Source organism: Coregonus lavaretus, assembly GCF_964263955.1.
Source record: "Coregonus lavaretus genome assembly, chromosome: 15".
Taxonomy (NCBI): domain Eukaryota; kingdom Metazoa; phylum Chordata; class Actinopteri; order Salmoniformes; family Salmonidae; genus Coregonus; species Coregonus lavaretus.
Window position 1 is genome coordinate 21,813,568 of NC_140002.1, and position 17,227 is coordinate 21,830,794.

At 43.1% G+C, this 17,227-nt stretch overlaps 1 protein-coding gene across 1 annotated transcript in view; it reads right to left on the reverse strand.

Moving 5' to 3' along the window:
• Window positions 1–16,741, reverse strand: part of LOC311142987 (E3 ubiquitin-protein ligase CBL-like) — a 29,684-nt gene extending 12,943 nt beyond the window's left edge. The window contains exons 1-4 of the mRNA XM_084178772.1: window positions 16,232–16,741; window positions 14,560–14,807; window positions 9,664–9,810; window positions 9,359–9,515 (exon numbers count right to left, since the gene is read on the reverse strand). Of these exons, the coding sequence (XP_084034898.1) occupies window positions 9,359–9,515; window positions 9,664–9,810; window positions 14,560–14,807; window positions 16,232–16,375 (696 nt within the window). The 5' untranslated portion in view covers window positions 16,376–16,741. The remainder of the gene's footprint in view (window positions 1–9,358; window positions 9,516–9,663; window positions 9,811–14,559; window positions 14,808–16,231) is intronic.
• Window positions 16,742–17,227: the final 486 nt, after the last annotated feature.

The window sequence follows — 17,227 nt, forward strand, 5'->3', positions numbered from 1 at the left end:
TGTACCCGTGAACAAGCATTATAACAACTCCGCCTGAAAAACATCCTTCATTCACCTTTTATGGTGACAATAACGTCCTTATTTTCTGTATACAGTGGGGGAAAAAAGTATTTAGTCAGCCACCAATTGTGCAAGTTCTCCCACTTAAAAAGATGAGAGTGGCCTGTAATTTTCATCATAGGTACACGTCAACTATGACAGACAAATTGAGAATTTTTTTTCCAGAAAATCACATTGTAGGATTTTTAATGAATTTATTTGCAAATTATGGTGGAAAATAAGTATTTGGTCACCTACAAACAAGCAACATTTCTGGCTCTCACAGACCTGTAACTTCTTCTTTAAGAGGCTCCTCTGTGCTCCACTCGTTACCTGTATTAATGGCACCTGTTTGAACTTGTTATCAGTATAAAAGACACCTGTCCACAACCTCAAACAGTCACACTCCAAACTCCACTATGGCCAAGATCAAAGCGCTGTCAAAGGACACCAGAAACAAAATTGTAGACCTGCACCAGGCTGGGAAGACTGAATCTGCAATAGAAAAGCAGCTTGGTTTGAAGAAATCAACTGTGGGAGCAATTATTAGGAAATGGAAGACATACAAGACCACTGATAATCTCCCTCGATCTGGGGCTCCACGCAAGATCTCACCCCGTGGGGTCAAAATGATCACAAGAACAGTGAGCAAAAATCCCAGAACCATACGGGGGGACCTAGTGAATGACCTGCAGAGAGCTGGGACCAAAGTAACAAAGCCTACCATCAGTAACACACTACGCCGCCAGAGACTCAAATCCTGCAGTGCCAGACGTGTCCCCCTGCTTAAGCCAGTACATGTCCAGGCCCGTCTGAAGTTTGCTAGAGTGCATTTGGATGATCCAGAAGAGGATTGGGAGAATGTCATATGATCAGATGAAACCAAAATAGAACTTTTTGGTAAAAACTCAACATGTCGTGTTTGGAGGACAAAGAATGCTGAGTTGCATCGAAAGAACACCATACCTACTGTGAAGCATAGGGGTGGAAACATCATGCTTTGGGGCTGTTTTTCTGCAAAGGGACCAGGACGACTGATCCGTGTAAAGGAAAGAATGAATGGGGCCATGTATCGTGAGATTTTCAGTGAAAACCTCCTTCCATCAGCAAGGGCATTGAAGATGAAACGTGGCTGGGTCTTTCAGCATGACAATGATCCCAAACACACCGCCCGGGCAATGAAGGAGTGGCTTCGTAAGAAGCATTTCAAGGTCCTGGAGTGGCCTAGCCAGTCTCCAGATCTCAACCCCATAGAAAATCTTTGGAGGGAGTTGAAAGTCTGTGTTGTCCAGCGACAGCCCTAAAACATCACTGCTCTAGAGGAGATCTGCATGGAGGAATGGGCCAAAATACCAGCAACAGTGTGTGAAAACCTTGTGAAGACTTACAGAAAACGTTTGACCTGTGTCATTGCCAACAAAGGGTATATAACAAAGTATTGAGAAACTTTTGTTATTGACCAAATACTTATTTTCCACCATAATTTGCAAATAAATTCATAAAAAATCCTACAATGTGATTTTCTGGAGAAAAAAAATCTCATTTTGTCTGTCATAGTTGACGTGTACCTATGATGAAAATTACAGGCCTCTCTCATCTTTTTAAGTGGGAGAACTTGCACAATTGGTGGCTGACTAAAAATTTTTTTTCCCCACTGTACCTTGGCAGTATTGGAATTAGGCCAAGACAGTATCTAAAGGAAATAGCAATGGCGAACTTGATTAAATGTCTTTGGAGGTGTTGGCAGAATGTTTTCTTTTGCAGTTACATTTGCTGTAGCCTATCTGACCGTTTCTGAAAGACAAAAACAATTGCAAATTGTTGTGGACCTGTAAACAGAATTCCATTACGTTTAGCATTCACTTTTTCCAGAACCTAAATATGCTGCACTGCCCACGAATTCTGAAACATTGTCTACTTGAAAACTACAATAGGCCTACTTACAGTGGTAGCCTACACACTTCAATGTAAAATATCAACTGTCTGTTCACCTGATAAATTCTACTGTATGTAATAAACAGCACTCCCTTTCGGATGAATAGAGCAAAAACTTGAAATTATATCTAATAGGCCCAATTAAATGAGAGATTCACATGGTAATTTGTTGTATGGTCCCTTCGGGAATATGAACTCATTATGGCCAGAAAAAGGTGAGAAATGTATTCTGCAATGGTTATGATATACAGTATCAGTCAAAAGTTGACACACCTACTCATTCAAGGGTTTTTCTTTATTTTTACTATTTTCTACATTGTAGAATGATAGTGAAGACATCAAAACTATGAAATAACACATATGGAATCATGTAGTAACCAAAAAAGAAATGTTTTCACTATTATTGTTGTTAAACAAATCAAAATAGATTCTTCAAAGATTCTTCAAAGTAGCCACCCTTTGCCTTGATGACAGCTTTGCACACTCTTTGTATTCTCTCAACCAGCTTCACCTGGTTTACAAAAGGAAAACCAGCCACGTCGCCGACACCGACGTCTCGCTTCCAGACAAGCTAAACACCTTCTTCACCCGCTTTGAGGATAACACAGTGCCACTGACGAGGCCCACTACCAAGGACTGTGGCCTCTCCTTCTCCATGGCCGACGTGATTAAGACATTTAAGCATGTTAACCCCCGCAAGGCTGCCAGCCTAGACGGCATCCCTAGCCGCGTCCTCAGAGCATGCGCAGACCAGCTGGCTGGTGTGTTTACGGACATATTCAATCTCTCCCTTTCCCAGTCTGCTGTTCCCACATGCTTCAAGATGGCCACCATTGTTACTGTACCCAAGAAAGCAAAGGTAACTGAACTAAATGACTATCGCCCTGTGGCACTCACCTCTGTCATCATGAAGTGCATTGAGAGACTAGTCAAGGATCATATCACTTCTACCTTACCTGTCACCCTAGACCCACTTCAATTTGCTTACCGCCCCAATAGATCCACAGACGATGCAATCGCCATCACACTGCCCTATCCCATCTGGACAAGAGGAATACCTATGTAAGAATGCTGTTCATTGACTATAGCTCAGCATTCAACACCATAGTACCCTCCAAGCTCATCATTAAGCTTGAGGCCCTGGGTCTGAACCCAGACCTGTGCAACTGGGTGATGGACTTCCTGACGGGCTACCCCCAGGTGGTGAATGTAGGAAACAACATCTCCACTTCGCTGATCCTCAACACTGGGGCCCCACAAGGGTGCGTGCTCAGCCCCCTCCTGTACTCCCTGTTCATCCATGACTGCGTGGCCAAGCACGCCTCCAACTCAATCATCAAGTTTGCAGACGACATCAGTAGTAGGCTTGATTACCAACAATGACGAGACAGCCTACAGGGAGGAGGTGAGGGCTCTGGGAGTGTGGTGTCAGGAAAATAACCTCTCACTCAACATCAACAAAACAAAGGAGATGATCGTGGACTTCAGGAAACAGCAGAGGGTGCACCCCCCTATTCAAATCGACGGGACCGCAGTGGAGAAGGTAAAAGCTTCAAGTTCCTTGGCGTACACATCACCGACAAACTGAAATGGTCCTCACACGCAGACAGTGTGGTGAAGAAGGCGCAACAGAGCCTCTTCAACATCAAGAGGCTGAAGAAATTTGGCTTAACCCTCAAACTTTTACAGATGCACAATTGAGAGCATCCTGTCGGGCTGTATCACCGCCTGGTACGGCAACTGCACCGCCCACAACCGCAGGGCTCTCCAGAGGGTGGTGCGGTTTGCCGAACGCATTACCGGGGGCAAACTACCCGCCCTCCAAGAGACATACAGCACCCGATGTCACAGGAAGGCCAAAAGGATAACCAAGGACAACTACCACCCGAGCCACTGCCTGTTCAGCCCGCTATCATCCAGAAGGCGAGGTCAGTACAGGTGCATCAAAGCTGGGACTGAGAGAATTAAGAATAGCTTCTATCTCAAGGCCATCAGACTGTTAAATAGCCATCACTAGCACATTAGAGGCTATTGAAATCACTCGCCACTTTAAGAAATGGAACACTAGTCACTTTAACAATGTTTACATATCTTGCACTACTCATCTCATATGTATATAATGCATTCTATTCCATAATATTCTACTGTATCTTAGTCAATGCCGCTCTGTCATTGCTTGTCCATATACAGTGGGGAGAACAAGTATTTGACACACTGCCGATTTTGCAGGTTTTCCTACTTACAAAGCATGTAGAGCATTTTTATCATAGGTACACTTCAACTGTGAGAGACGGAATCTAAAACAAAAATCCAGAAAATCACATTGTATGATTTTTAAGTAATTTATTTGCATTTTATTGCATGACATAAGTATTTGATACATCAGAAAAGCAGAACTTAATATTTGGTACAGAAACCTTTGTTTGCAATTACAGAGATCATACGTTTCCTGTAGGTCTTGACCAGGTTTGCACACACTGCAGCAGGGATTTTGGCCCACTCCTCCATACAGACCTTCTCCAGATCCTTCAGGTTTCGGGGCTGTCGCTGGGCAATACGGACTTTCAGCTCCCTCCAAAGATGTTCTATTGGGTTCAGGTCTGGAGACTGGCTAGGCCACTCCAGGACCTTGAGATGCTTCTTACGGAGCCACTCCTTAGTTGCCCTGGCTGTGTGTTTCAGGTCGTTGTCATGCTGGAAGACCCAGCCACGACCCATCTTCAATGCTCTTACTGAGGGAAGGAGGTTGTTGGCCAAGATCTCGCGATACATGGCCCCATCCATCCTCCCCTCAATACGGTGCAGTCGTCCTGTCCCCTTTGCAGAAAAGCATCCCCAAAGAATGATGTTTCCACATCCATGCTTCACGGTTGGGATGGTGTTCTTGGGGTTGTACTCATCCTTCTTCTTCCTCCAAACACGGCGAGTGGAGTTTAGACCAAAAAGCTCTATTTTTGTCTCATCAGACCACATGACCTTCTCCCATTCCTCCTCTGGATCATCCAGATGGTCATTGGCAAACTTCAGACGGGCCTGGACATGCGCTGGCTTGAGCAGGGGGACCTTGCGTGCGCTGCAGGATTTTAATCCATGACGGCATAGTGTGTTACTAATGGTTTTCTTTGAGACTGTGGTCCCAGCTCTCTTCAGGTCATTGACCAGGTCCTGCCGTGTAGTTCTGGGCTGATCCCTCACCTTCCTCATGATCATTGATGCCCCACGAGGTGAGATCTTGCATGGATCTATATAAATCACTGACAGTGTCACCAGCAAAGCACCCCCACACCATCACATCTCCTCATCCATGCTTCACAGTGGGAACCACACATGCGGAGATCATCCGTTCACCTACTCTGCGTCTCACAAAGACACAGCGGTTGGAACCAAAAATCTCACATTTGGACTCCAGATCAAAAGGACAGATTTCCACCGGTCTAATGTCCATTGTTCGTGTTTCTTGGCCCAAGCAAGTCTCTTCTTCTTATTGGGGTCCTTTAGTAGTAGTTTCTTTTTTTTTAGGGGGTAGATCAGCTTTAATATTGCTGATAGATTGTAACTTCCATCAATGTAATTGTCTGCATCACTTCCAATCCCCCATATGTATTTTTTTTCGCATATATACGCACACAAACACACACATACAGTGGGGAAAAAAAGTATTTAGTCAGCCACCAATTGTGCAAGTTCTCCCACTTAAAAAAATGAGAGAGGCCTGTAATTTTCATCATAGGTACACGTCAACTATGACAGACAAAATGAGAAAAAATCAAACGTTTTCTGTAAGTCTTCACAAGGTTTTCACACACTGTTGCTGGTATTTTGGCCCATTCCTCCATGCAGATCTCCTCTAGAGCAGTGATGTTTTGGGGCTGTCGCTGGGCAACACAGACTTTCAACTCCCTCCAAAGATTTTCTATGGGGTTGAGATCTGGAGACTGGCTAGGCCACTCCAGGACCTTGAAATGCTTCTTACGAAGCCACTCCTTCGTTGCCCGGGCGGTGTGTTTGGGATCATTGTCATGCTGAAAGACTCAGCCACGTTTCATCTTCAATGCCCTTGCTGATGGAAGGAGGTTTTCACTCAAGATCTCACGATAAATGGCCCCATTCATTCTTTCCTTTACACGGATCAGTCGTCCTGGTCCCTTTGCAGAAAAACAGCCCCAAAGCATGATGTTTCCACCCCCATGCTTCACAGTAGGTATGGTGTTCTTTGGATGAAACTCAGCATTCTTTGTCCTCCAAACATGACGAGTTGAGTTTTTACCAAAAAGTTATATTTTGGTTTCATCTGACCATATGACATTCTCCCAATCCTCTTCTGGTTCATCCAAATGCACTTCAGACGGGCCTGGACATGTACTGGCTTAAGCAGGGGGACACGTCTTGCACTGCAGGATTTGAGTCCCTGGCGGCGTAGTGTGTTACTGATGGTAGGCTTTGTTACTTTGGTCCCAGCTCTCTGCAGGTCATTCACTAGGTCCCCCCGTGTGGTTCTGGGATTTTTGCTCACCGTTCTTGTGATCATTTTGACCCCACGGGGTGAGATCTTGCGTTGAGCCCCAGATCGAGGGAGATTATCAGTGGTCTTGTATGTCTTCCATTTCCTAATAATTGCTCCCACAGTTGATTTCTTCAAACCAAGCTGCTTACCTATTGCAGATTCAGTCTTCCCAGCCTGGTGCAGGTCTACAATTTTGTTTCTGGTGTCCTTTGACAGCGCTTTGGTCTTGGCCATTGTGGAGTTTGGAGTGTGACTGTTTGAGGTTGTGGACAGGTGTCTTTTATACTGATAACAAGTTCAAACAGGTGCCATTAATACAGGTAACGAGTGGAGGACAGAGGAGCCTCTTAAAGAAGAAGTTACAGGTCTGTGAGAGCCAGAAATCTTGCTTGTTTGTAGGTGACCAAATACTTATTTTCCACCATAATTTGCAAATAAATTCATTAAAAATCCTACGATGTGATTTTCTGGATTTTTTTTCCTCAATTTGTCTGTCATAGTTGATGTGTACCTATGATGAAAATTACAGGCATCTCTCATCTTTTTAAGTGGGAGAACTTGCACAATTGGTGGCTGACTAAAAATGATCCCCTGCTGATTTTGTACGTTTGCCCACTGACAAAGAAATTATCAGTCTATAATTTTAATGGTAGGTTTATTTGAACAGTGAGAGACAGAATAACAACAAAAAAATCTAGAAAAATGCATGTCAAAAATGTTATAAATTGATTTGCATTTTAATGAGGGAAATAAGTATTTGACCCCTCTGCAAAACATGACTTAGTACTTGGTGGCAAAACCCTTGTTGGCAATCACAGAGGTCAGACGTTTCTTGTAGTTGGCCACCAGGTTTGCACACATCTCAGGAGGGATTTTGTTCCACTCCTCTTTGCAGATCTTCTCCAAGTCATTAACGTTTCGAGCCTGAAGTTTGGCAACTCGAACCTTCAGCTCCCTCCACAGATTTTCTATGGGATTAAGGTCTGGAGACTGGCTAGGCCACTCCAGGACCTTAATGTGCTTCTTATTGAGCCACTACTTTGTTGCCTTGGCCGTGTGTTTTGGGTCATTGTCGCTGCAGGATTTCAGTCCTTCACGGCGTAGTGTGTTACCAATTGTTTTCGTGGTGACTATGGTCCCAGCTGCCTAGAGATCATTGACAATATCCTCCCGTGTAGTTCTGGGCTGATTCCTCACCGTTCTCATGATCATTGCAACTCCACGAGGTGAGATCTTGCATGGAGCCCCAGGCCGAGGGAGATTGACAGTTCTTTTGTGTTTCTTCCATTTGCGAATAATCGCACCAACTGTTGTCACCTTCTCACCAAGATGCTTGGCAATGGTCTTGTAGCCCATTCCAGCCTTGTGTAGGTCTACAATCTTGTCCCTGACATTCTTGGAGAGCTCTTTGGTCTTGGCCATGGTGGAGAGTTTGGAATCTGATTGATTGATTGCTTCTGTGGACAGGTGTCTTTTATACAGGTAACAAACTGAGATTAGGAGCACTCCCTTTACGAGTGTGCTCCTAATCTCAGCTCGTTACCTGTATAAAAGACACCTGTGAGCCATAAATCTTTCTGATTGAGAGGGGGTCAAATACTTAATTCCCTCATTAAAATGCAAATCAATGTATAACATTTTTTTGTTGTTATTCTGTCTCTCACTGTTCAAATAAACCTACCATTAAAATTATAGACTGATCATTTCTTTGTCAGTGGGCAAACGTACAAAATCAGCAGGGGATCAAATACTTTTTTCCCCTCACTGTATTTACCTTTTTTTGTTGTTATGAATAAGAGTGTCATCATATATTCCTGCCCTAGGCTACTTTTGCCGTCTTGCATTGCAATACTTCAACCACTAGAAACTGTGCGTACACATGGTCTAAAGTTTGCGTGAGGATAAGCACATTGTCACCTGAAGTAAAGTTTTTATAAATGCCAACTTTTGCGTGAACCTGGCGCATGCATTTTTTGGGGCATATTTTGTGCGTACGCAACGTTTATAAACGAGGCCCCTGTGCCACTGGCAGGTAACCACTGCTGCACTATAAACTAAACATATACAGGCAACTCTGCTCCAGTTCAATTGTCAAGGCTAATTTGAGGAAGTCATTTTGGTTTCAGTCTGCCCAGACTCAGACTGTGCCAACACTTGTGGCCTCTGTGCACACAAAGTCGAAGGAACTACTGTAAAGGCCCCGCCCAGTTGGGAGACCTCCAATAGAGGACGTACTGACTGTACTTTAACCTCCCCACCCTAAATAATGATAGAGCAGCCATCTTTACCTCTGTACTCACAACATGTCCTTATGGCCTCTGATGGAATAAAAAAGTACCCATGGTTGAAATTAACCGCCCACACAGGCCTTTTCTTAGCCACCTCCACCAGTTTGGTAGCTTCTACAGTGAACTTTCTACACAGCAGTTGAGCTCTGTGTACATTTGGCTCCTCAGAGAGAAAACAACTTTGTGACTGCTTAAAAAGGTACTAAAGTTGCTGCCGTGCTAAACAGAAAACTCCACAACCAATAGCAGAGACGCAAGTTCTTTAGGGTGGTTACTTATGAATACGATGACTGTTACAGTAAGTGGTCCTGAATTGACTTAATGTAAGTCACTTTGTATAAATTTAGCAGATGCTCTTATCCAAAGTAGTATGATAGTGAATGGGTCAGGAATGGGAATTGGGAGCAGTGAAACCACATTCCCTACATAATTGGTGATGGAAGGGGTGTACAACTATTCTGGTAGTGGATGAGTTGAGTTTCCGCCATTCAATCTAAAGTGCTTCAGGCACCTGGAAAATAGTTATTAAAACCCATCCATCATCATTATTTGAGTTTGAGAAACGTAAATACAAATCCATGCAAATCATTACCTGGAAGAGCCTGGTGAAGATGTCAAACTCAAAGACGGAGATGCAGTCGTTGCAGGTGAGGTCGATGGTAGACTTGAGAGCCATGGCCTCCAGGCCTGAGCTGATGGGGTGGAACTCATGAAGAGCCTGGCGGAACGTCCTCCATGGAACAATGGTCCTACAGAGGGGAGAGGGTTTAGTGATACAAAAGTAGTAATAACCCCAGGCATGTTTTTAGTTGAGCGTTTTTGTTTCATTTGAACCCCTTTTGTAAATACTGCTTCCCAACTAAGAAAATGTAATATGATAAAAGGAGCCAAACTCACTTGTCACCAAAAGACCTCCTCCAGAACTCGGCGGCGTCAGCTTTGGTGATGCGGAAGTTGTCTCCTTGGAACAGGCCATTGGGAAAGATGGCTTTTAGCTCAGCCAGCATGTGGCTGAATATCAACGACAGCTTGGTCAAGTTCCGCCTATGAAGAAAAGGTATGACATCTTGGCGAATCAGGTCCTCAGACAAACCTCATATCCCTGAAGTTGACCAATGGTAATGTATTTTCTTGACTTTGGCACTTTGGGTCAAACATTTAGGCTAGGTATAAGCCTAATCTTTTAGGATTGGATGCTTTTGTGTTGGGGTTAGTATACAGTGCATTCGGAAAGTATTCAGACCTCTTGACTTTTTCCACTTTGTTACGTTACAGCCTTATTCTAAAATGGATTAAATAGTTTCCCCCCCCTCATCTACAATACAACATAATGACAAAGCAAAAACAGGTTTTTAGAAATGTTAGTTAATTATTATTTTTTTTTTAATCATAAGTATTCAGACCCTTTACTCAGTACTTTGGTGAAGCACGTTTGGCAGCCAGTTCAATCTTGGTTTCATCAGACCAGAGAATCTTGTTTCTCATAGTCTGAGAGTCCTTTAGGTGCCTTTTGCCAAACTCCAAGCGGGCTGTCATGTGCCTTTTACTGAGGAGTGGCTTCCATCTGGCCACTCTACCATAAAAGCCTGATTGGTGGAGTGCTGCAGAGATGGTTGTCCTTCTGGAAGGTTCTCCCATCTCCACAGAGGAACTCTGGAGCTCTGTCAGAGTGACCATTGAGTTCTTGGTCACCTCCCCGATTGCTCACTTTGGCCGGGCAGCCAGATCTTGGAAGTCTTGGTGGTTCCAAACCTCCTCCATTTAAGAATGATGGAGGCCACTGTGTTCTTGGGGGACCTTCAATGCTGCAGACATTTTTTGGTACCCTTCCCCAGATCTGTGCCTCGACACAGTCCTGTCTCGGAGCTCTACGGACAATTCCTTCGACCTCATGGCTTGGTTTTTGCTCTGACATGCACTGTCAACTGTGGGACCTTATATAGACAGGTTTGTGCCTTTCCAAATCATGTCCAATCAATTTAATTTACCACAGGTGGACTCCAAGTTGTAGAAACATCTCAAGGATAATCAATGGAGACAGGATGCACCTGAGCTCAATTTCGAGTCTCATAGCAAAGTGTCTGAATACTTACGTAAATAAAGGTATTTCATTTGTTTATTTAGCAAAAATGTCTAAAAACCTGTTTTCGCTTTGTCATTATGGGGTATTGTGTGTAGATTCCTGAGAATTATTTATATTTTTAATCCATTTTAGAATAAGGCTGTAACGTAACAAAATGTGGAAAAGGTCAAGGGGTCTGAATACTTTTTGAAAGCCCTGTACAATCAATCATTCAGCTTTAAGAAAGTGTGATGAGCTTCTTAGAAGTGTCATCTGCTGAAAACCCATTGCTAAGGCACACAACACTAAACCACTAATCAATGCGTATGTTAACCTTTTGTCTGACCAAATTATTGCATGTTGTATTTGAGTACTAGCAGGTCAGTTTCTTATAATAGCTCATGCATTTGAGCTACTTGTGAGTCAGAAGAATCACTGATAGCATCATTGCTTCCACAGAACTAGAATGAGATAGTTTGTTTAGCAATCATATAAATAAAGTAAACAGGATGGGTTTCAGCTTAGTAATGTATTTCTGAGTAAAAGAGGAAATAAACCCTAAAAAGATCTGTTCATCATTTAGCTTAACGGTTCTTGCATCACTTGTCACCACTTTCCTTTGCTTTACGCAACATGACCTGCAACTAAATAATGAAAATGCCCAATTCCTATTTTCTAGTCTTTTTTTGGGGTGTAAATAGCTTTAAATATTTTCAAATAACACGTGCTTAATTAATAGAACATTGGTTTGAGGTGTGAGTAGTTTCTTGGAAATCTGATCTTCTCAGCATGCAGCACTCTGCCTGTCACAAACCACCATAGAGATTCAAAACACTGATAACACAGCATCTCCCATCAGAGTCATGGGGGGGGGTGTTCCTGTTTTGAAGATTCACTCAAGAGGAGGTTAACTCTTCTGAGATAAGCATAAATGCTCTTACACTCCCCCGTAAGTGGTAGAAATGTTTAACGAACCACATTAACTAAAAAAACAAGACATCACTTGAGAAACCCCCAGAAATTGGACATACCAGTCATCTTGATAACAAGAAAGGAAACCTTTGATCGGAACACCTAGGCCTACTTTTCAAGTTGGGTTCTAGCCTTAGAGCTAATTTTGACCTCACCTGGTTATGCATTCAACAACTATACTGAACAAAAATAAACGCAACATGCAACAATTTCAAAGATTTCATAAACAGTGCATTCGGAAAGTATTCACACCCCTTCACTTTTTCCACATTTTGTTACATTACAGCCTTATTCTAAGATGGATCCAATTGTTTTTTTCTCCCTCAATCTACACACAATACCCCATAATGACAAAGCAAAAACAGGTTTTTAGAAATGTTAGCAAATTTATAAAATAAAATAAAACTCAAATATGACATTTATGACAAGTATTCAGACCCTTTACTCAGTACTTTGTTGAAGCACCTTTGGAAGCGATTACAGCCTCGAGTCTTCTTAGGTATGACGCTACAAGCTTAGCACACCTGTATTTAGGGAGTTTCTCCCATTCCTCTCTGCAGATCCTCTCGAGATCTGTCAGGTTGGATGGGGAGCGTCGCTGCACAGCTATTTTCAGGTCTCTCCAGAGATTGTTCGATCGGGTTCAAGTCCGGGCTCTGGCTGGACCACTCAAGGACATTCAGAAACTTGTCCCGAAGCCACTCCTGCGTTGTCTTGGCTGTGTGCTTAGGGTTGTTGTCCCGTTAGAAGGTGAACCTTCACCCCAGTCTGAGGTCCTGAGCACTCTGGAGCAGGTTTTCATCAAGGATCTCTCTGTACTTTGCTCTGTTTATCTTTCCCTCGATCCTGACTAGTCTCCCAGTCACTGTCGCTGAAAAACATCCCCACAGCATGATGCTGCCACCACCATGCTCCACCGTAGGCATGGTGCCAGGTTTCCTCCAGATGTGACGCTTGGCATTCAGGCCAAAGAGTTCAATCTTGGTTTCATCAGACCCGAGAACCTTGTTTCTCATGGTCTGAGAGTCCTTTTGGTGCCTTTTAGCAAACTCCAAGCGGGCTGAGGAGTGGCTTCCGTCTGGCCACTCTACCATAAAGGCCTGATTGGTAGAGTGTTGCATAGATGGTTTTCCTTCTGGAAGGTTCTCCCATCTCCACAGAGGAACTCTGGAGCTCTGTCAGAGTGATCATCGGGTTCTTGGTCACCTCCCTGACGAAGGCCGTTCTCCCTCGATTGCTCAGTTTGGCCGGGCGTCCAACTCTAGGAAGAGTCTTGGTGGTTCCAAACTTCTTCCATTTAAGAATGATGGACGCCACTGTGTTCTTGGGGACCTTCAATGCTGCAGAAATGTTTTGCTACCCTTCCCAGATCTGTGCCTTGACACAATCCTGTCTCAGAGCTCTATGGACAATTCCTTCGGCCTCATGGCTTGGTTTTTCCTGTGACATGCACTGTCACCTGTGGGACCGTATATAGACAGGTGTGTGCCTTTTGCAAATCGATTGCAAGTCAATTGAATCTACCACAGGTGGACTCCAATCAAGTTGTAGAAACATCTCAAGGATGATCAATGGACACAGGATGCACCTGAGCTCAATATCGAGTCTCATAGCAAAGGGTCTGAATACTTATATAAATAAGGTATCTGTTTTTTATCAATTGACAAATATTTCTAAACCTGTTTTCGCTTTGTCATTATGGGGTAGTGTGTAGATTGATGAGAAAAAAATAATATTTAATCAATTTTAGAACAAGGCTGTAAAGTAACAAAATGTGGAAAAAGTCAAGGGGTCTGAATACTTTCCGAATGCACTGTAAGAAAATCAGTCAATTGAAATCAATTAATTAGGGCCTAATCTATGGATTTCACATGACAGATATGCATCTGTTGGTCACAGATACCTTAAAAAAAGGTTATGGAAGAACTGGGACATTTTCAGCTTCCAGGAATTGTGTACAGATCCTTGCGACATGGGGCCGTGCATTATAATGCTGAAACATGAAGTGATGGCGGCGGATGAATGGCACGACAATGGGCATCAGGATCTCGTCACGGTAGCTCTGTGCATTCAAATTGCCATCGATAAAATGCCACTGTGTTCGTTGTGCGTAGTTTATGCCTGCCTGCCCGCCCATACCCCCACCGTCATATGGGCACTCTGTTCACATGAGCAAACCGCTCGCCCACCCGACACCATACACGTGGTCTGCGGTTGTGAGGCCAGTTGGACGTACTGCCAAATTCTCTAAAACGACGTTGGAGGAGGCTTATGGTAGATAAATGAACATTACATTCTCTGGCAACAGCTCTGGTGGACATTCCTGCAGTCAGCATGCCAACTGAACACTCCCTTAAAACTTGAGACATCTGTAGCATTGTGTTCTGTGACAAAACTGCACATTTTAGAGTGGCCTTTTATTGTCCCCAGAACAAGTTGAACCGGTGTAATGATCATGCTGTTTAATCAGCTTCTTGATATGCCACACCTGTCAGCTGGATGGATTATCTTGGCAAAGGAGAAATGCTCACTAACAGCGATGTAATCATTTGTACACAAAATTTGAGAGAACATTTTTTTGTGCGTATGTAACATTTCTGGGAACTTTTATTTCAGCTCATGAAACATGGGACCAACACTTTAAATGTTGCATTTATATTTTTGTTCAGTTTATAAACCATTGCCTTGAAGAAACAACATGTTGGCTATAGCAGAAACAGACTGGCTACCAGCAGGCTCAATATCCCCCTCCATTTTACCTGGGCTGAGAGTTCTCCTCGTACATGCGCTCCTTGGCCTCCTTGAACAAGCTCATGGTCTGCTTGATCTTATTGGTCAGGTTCTCCATCACCACCCGGAAGTACTCGTTCTCCCCAAGCGTCTCCATCTTGCCCTCGTAGCGGGACAGTATGGTGCGGAGGTGCTGGTAGGTGTCTGGCAGTAGGTCCAGGATGTATGGGGGGCTGTTCTTCAGGGCCACCTTAGGGTTCTGGCACAGACGCACCACCTGTGTGGGAAAGTGAGAGTGAGACGAGGTCAGAGGAACCTGGAGAAAACGGTCACGCATACCAGAATGACTGGTCATATAACAATGGGTTCTCAGATGTTTCTCAACATGTATTTGTGAGAAATTGCCTATATTAAACTCTTTCCCCACCCCTTTATTTTTTTAAGCTTACATTCTCTGCTCTGCATCTGTCTATGTATGGGCTATGTCAACACTTGATCTTTGTCAAGACAAAAAAAACTGTCTTGGTCATAATAATTGCTCAAGGTAAGTGGTTAGGAGAGAAAGTCTGGCCCTAGAAATTACAAGAACTGAAATTGTCACTAGTAATATCATGCTTACACTGGGATGGAATTAAAACCACAACACAGGATACAGATGCACTTCTTTTGTTCTGCCTTTATGATTTATGATATGTTCTATCACTGTTGTGTGGGCCGACTGCATGAATGGGGAAGACAGACGGATATATTTTAATGTAGAGAGACAGAATTACCAGTCAGGACTCATCATGATACACACCAGTGTGAGAGTAAATTTGGGGTACGAGTGACCTTGATATTTACAGGCAAGTGGAGAATTCAATATTTACATTGTGGTTCCTGCTTGTGGTTAAACCAATTATTTACAGTCTGGATGATGTTTGTAATTCAACTGGTTCATACAACCAGGCCTGGCCAGTCCCTTGATATTGTCTCAATTGTCCTATTTGACAGTACACCAAGTAGTCCTTATCATCTTTGTTTTTAAGAAAATATAATTCACAAAATGTATGTGTTGATATTTTTACCACACCAGCAGTAGGAAAGGGAACATACCATTTTGTAGGCCTATCATTTGAGGTTGTGTGTCAAATGTATAAAACATGACAAAATAATACTATTTACGCCTATTTGGTATTGTTGTTCTGGTTGAATAGGCCATTTGACACAGGGATCAGCTACACTTGTGTTCATTCAAACTGAGTCAGTAAGCAAAAAAGGAATAATGAAATAACCACGTGATAGTTCAATCACACGTTTGAAAATAGACTTGTGAAATTGAATATGCAAGTGTCTTCCTGCCAAAGACAACTTGTACACTGTTTAATTGAAAATACTGTACATTGCTCAAATTCTGGCCATTTCGGGGAAACAATGTATTGGAGGCCATTTTATAAAGAAAAATAACGAATGCATGAATACATTTGCTTCATTTTGCAGAATAAATAGTATTGACATGGCATGATCAGTCTTGTGGTAATTGTTCACCTCACATGGGAAAAAGACTGTCACACCATCTCTCCTTATTCTATGTAACCTATTGTTTTATTATTGCTACACTATGGACATTATAGTAAACCTTGCATTTCATATGTTGAGTATTCTTGCCATTTAAATGCACTTACCATAAGAGCTGAGGAAATTAGATGGCTTGTTACCTACCTTATCCATAAGTTTCCAGCATTTCTCCACCATTTTCTTGTCTACCACTGCAGGTTGGTGAGGCTGGAGAGGCTGGTGATGGGGCTGAAATGCGTCCTTCATCAAGCCGATGAGACCAGCGCCCCTCCTCGGATTTCCTGCCATGCTTCTGTCGCCGGCCGGGGGAGAGCCCCGGGGCTTGGAGGCGGTCAATGAATGACAATTCTGGGCACGTATTTACAGACAACTGCCGTGATTACTGTCTCTATAGTTCTCTGATAAAGAGAGTAATAACCACACAAACCTTGCTAGAAGAAGAAAATGATGGTCAGCTTGCTAGCTAGCTAATTTAAAGAGTCCTCATCCGCCCTCTCATTTCGTCAGAAAAGACAGGCGTTTACATAACGCAACCTCCTGCCTGGTTGTTCAATTTCTGACCGGTCTGTTATCTTTGGGGACAGGCAAATACAAAGGCGTACACTGCCTTATTTCTTCAGACATTCAGCTGAATAGGAAAGTAGCTACTATTGGTCTGTTTTCTTCCTATGTTTCAGCTTTTTTTTTCCGCCTTTAGAGTAAATTGGGTAACTTCCGGTTTGGAATGATCTTCAAATGTCAAAATAAAAGTCATTTTGGAACCCATGAAATAATGCTCTTATGATATTTACGTTTTTAATTAATACAAAACACAAACATTACAATGCTATCGAAAGTAGAAAGAAAAATGACAAAAACATAAGCACATTCATCATGCTTTATTTAAGCAATAAGGTCTGAGGGGGTGTGGTATATGGCCAATATACCATGGCTAAGGGCTGTTCTTATGCACGACAATGCGGAGTGACCGGATACAGCCCTTAGCTGTGGTATATTGGCCATATACCACAAACCCCAGAGGTGCCTTATTGCGATTATAAACTGGTTACCAACGTAATTAGAGCAGTACAAATTAATGTTTTGTCACACCCGTGGTACACGGTCTGATATACCACGGCTGTCAGCCAATCAGCATTCAGG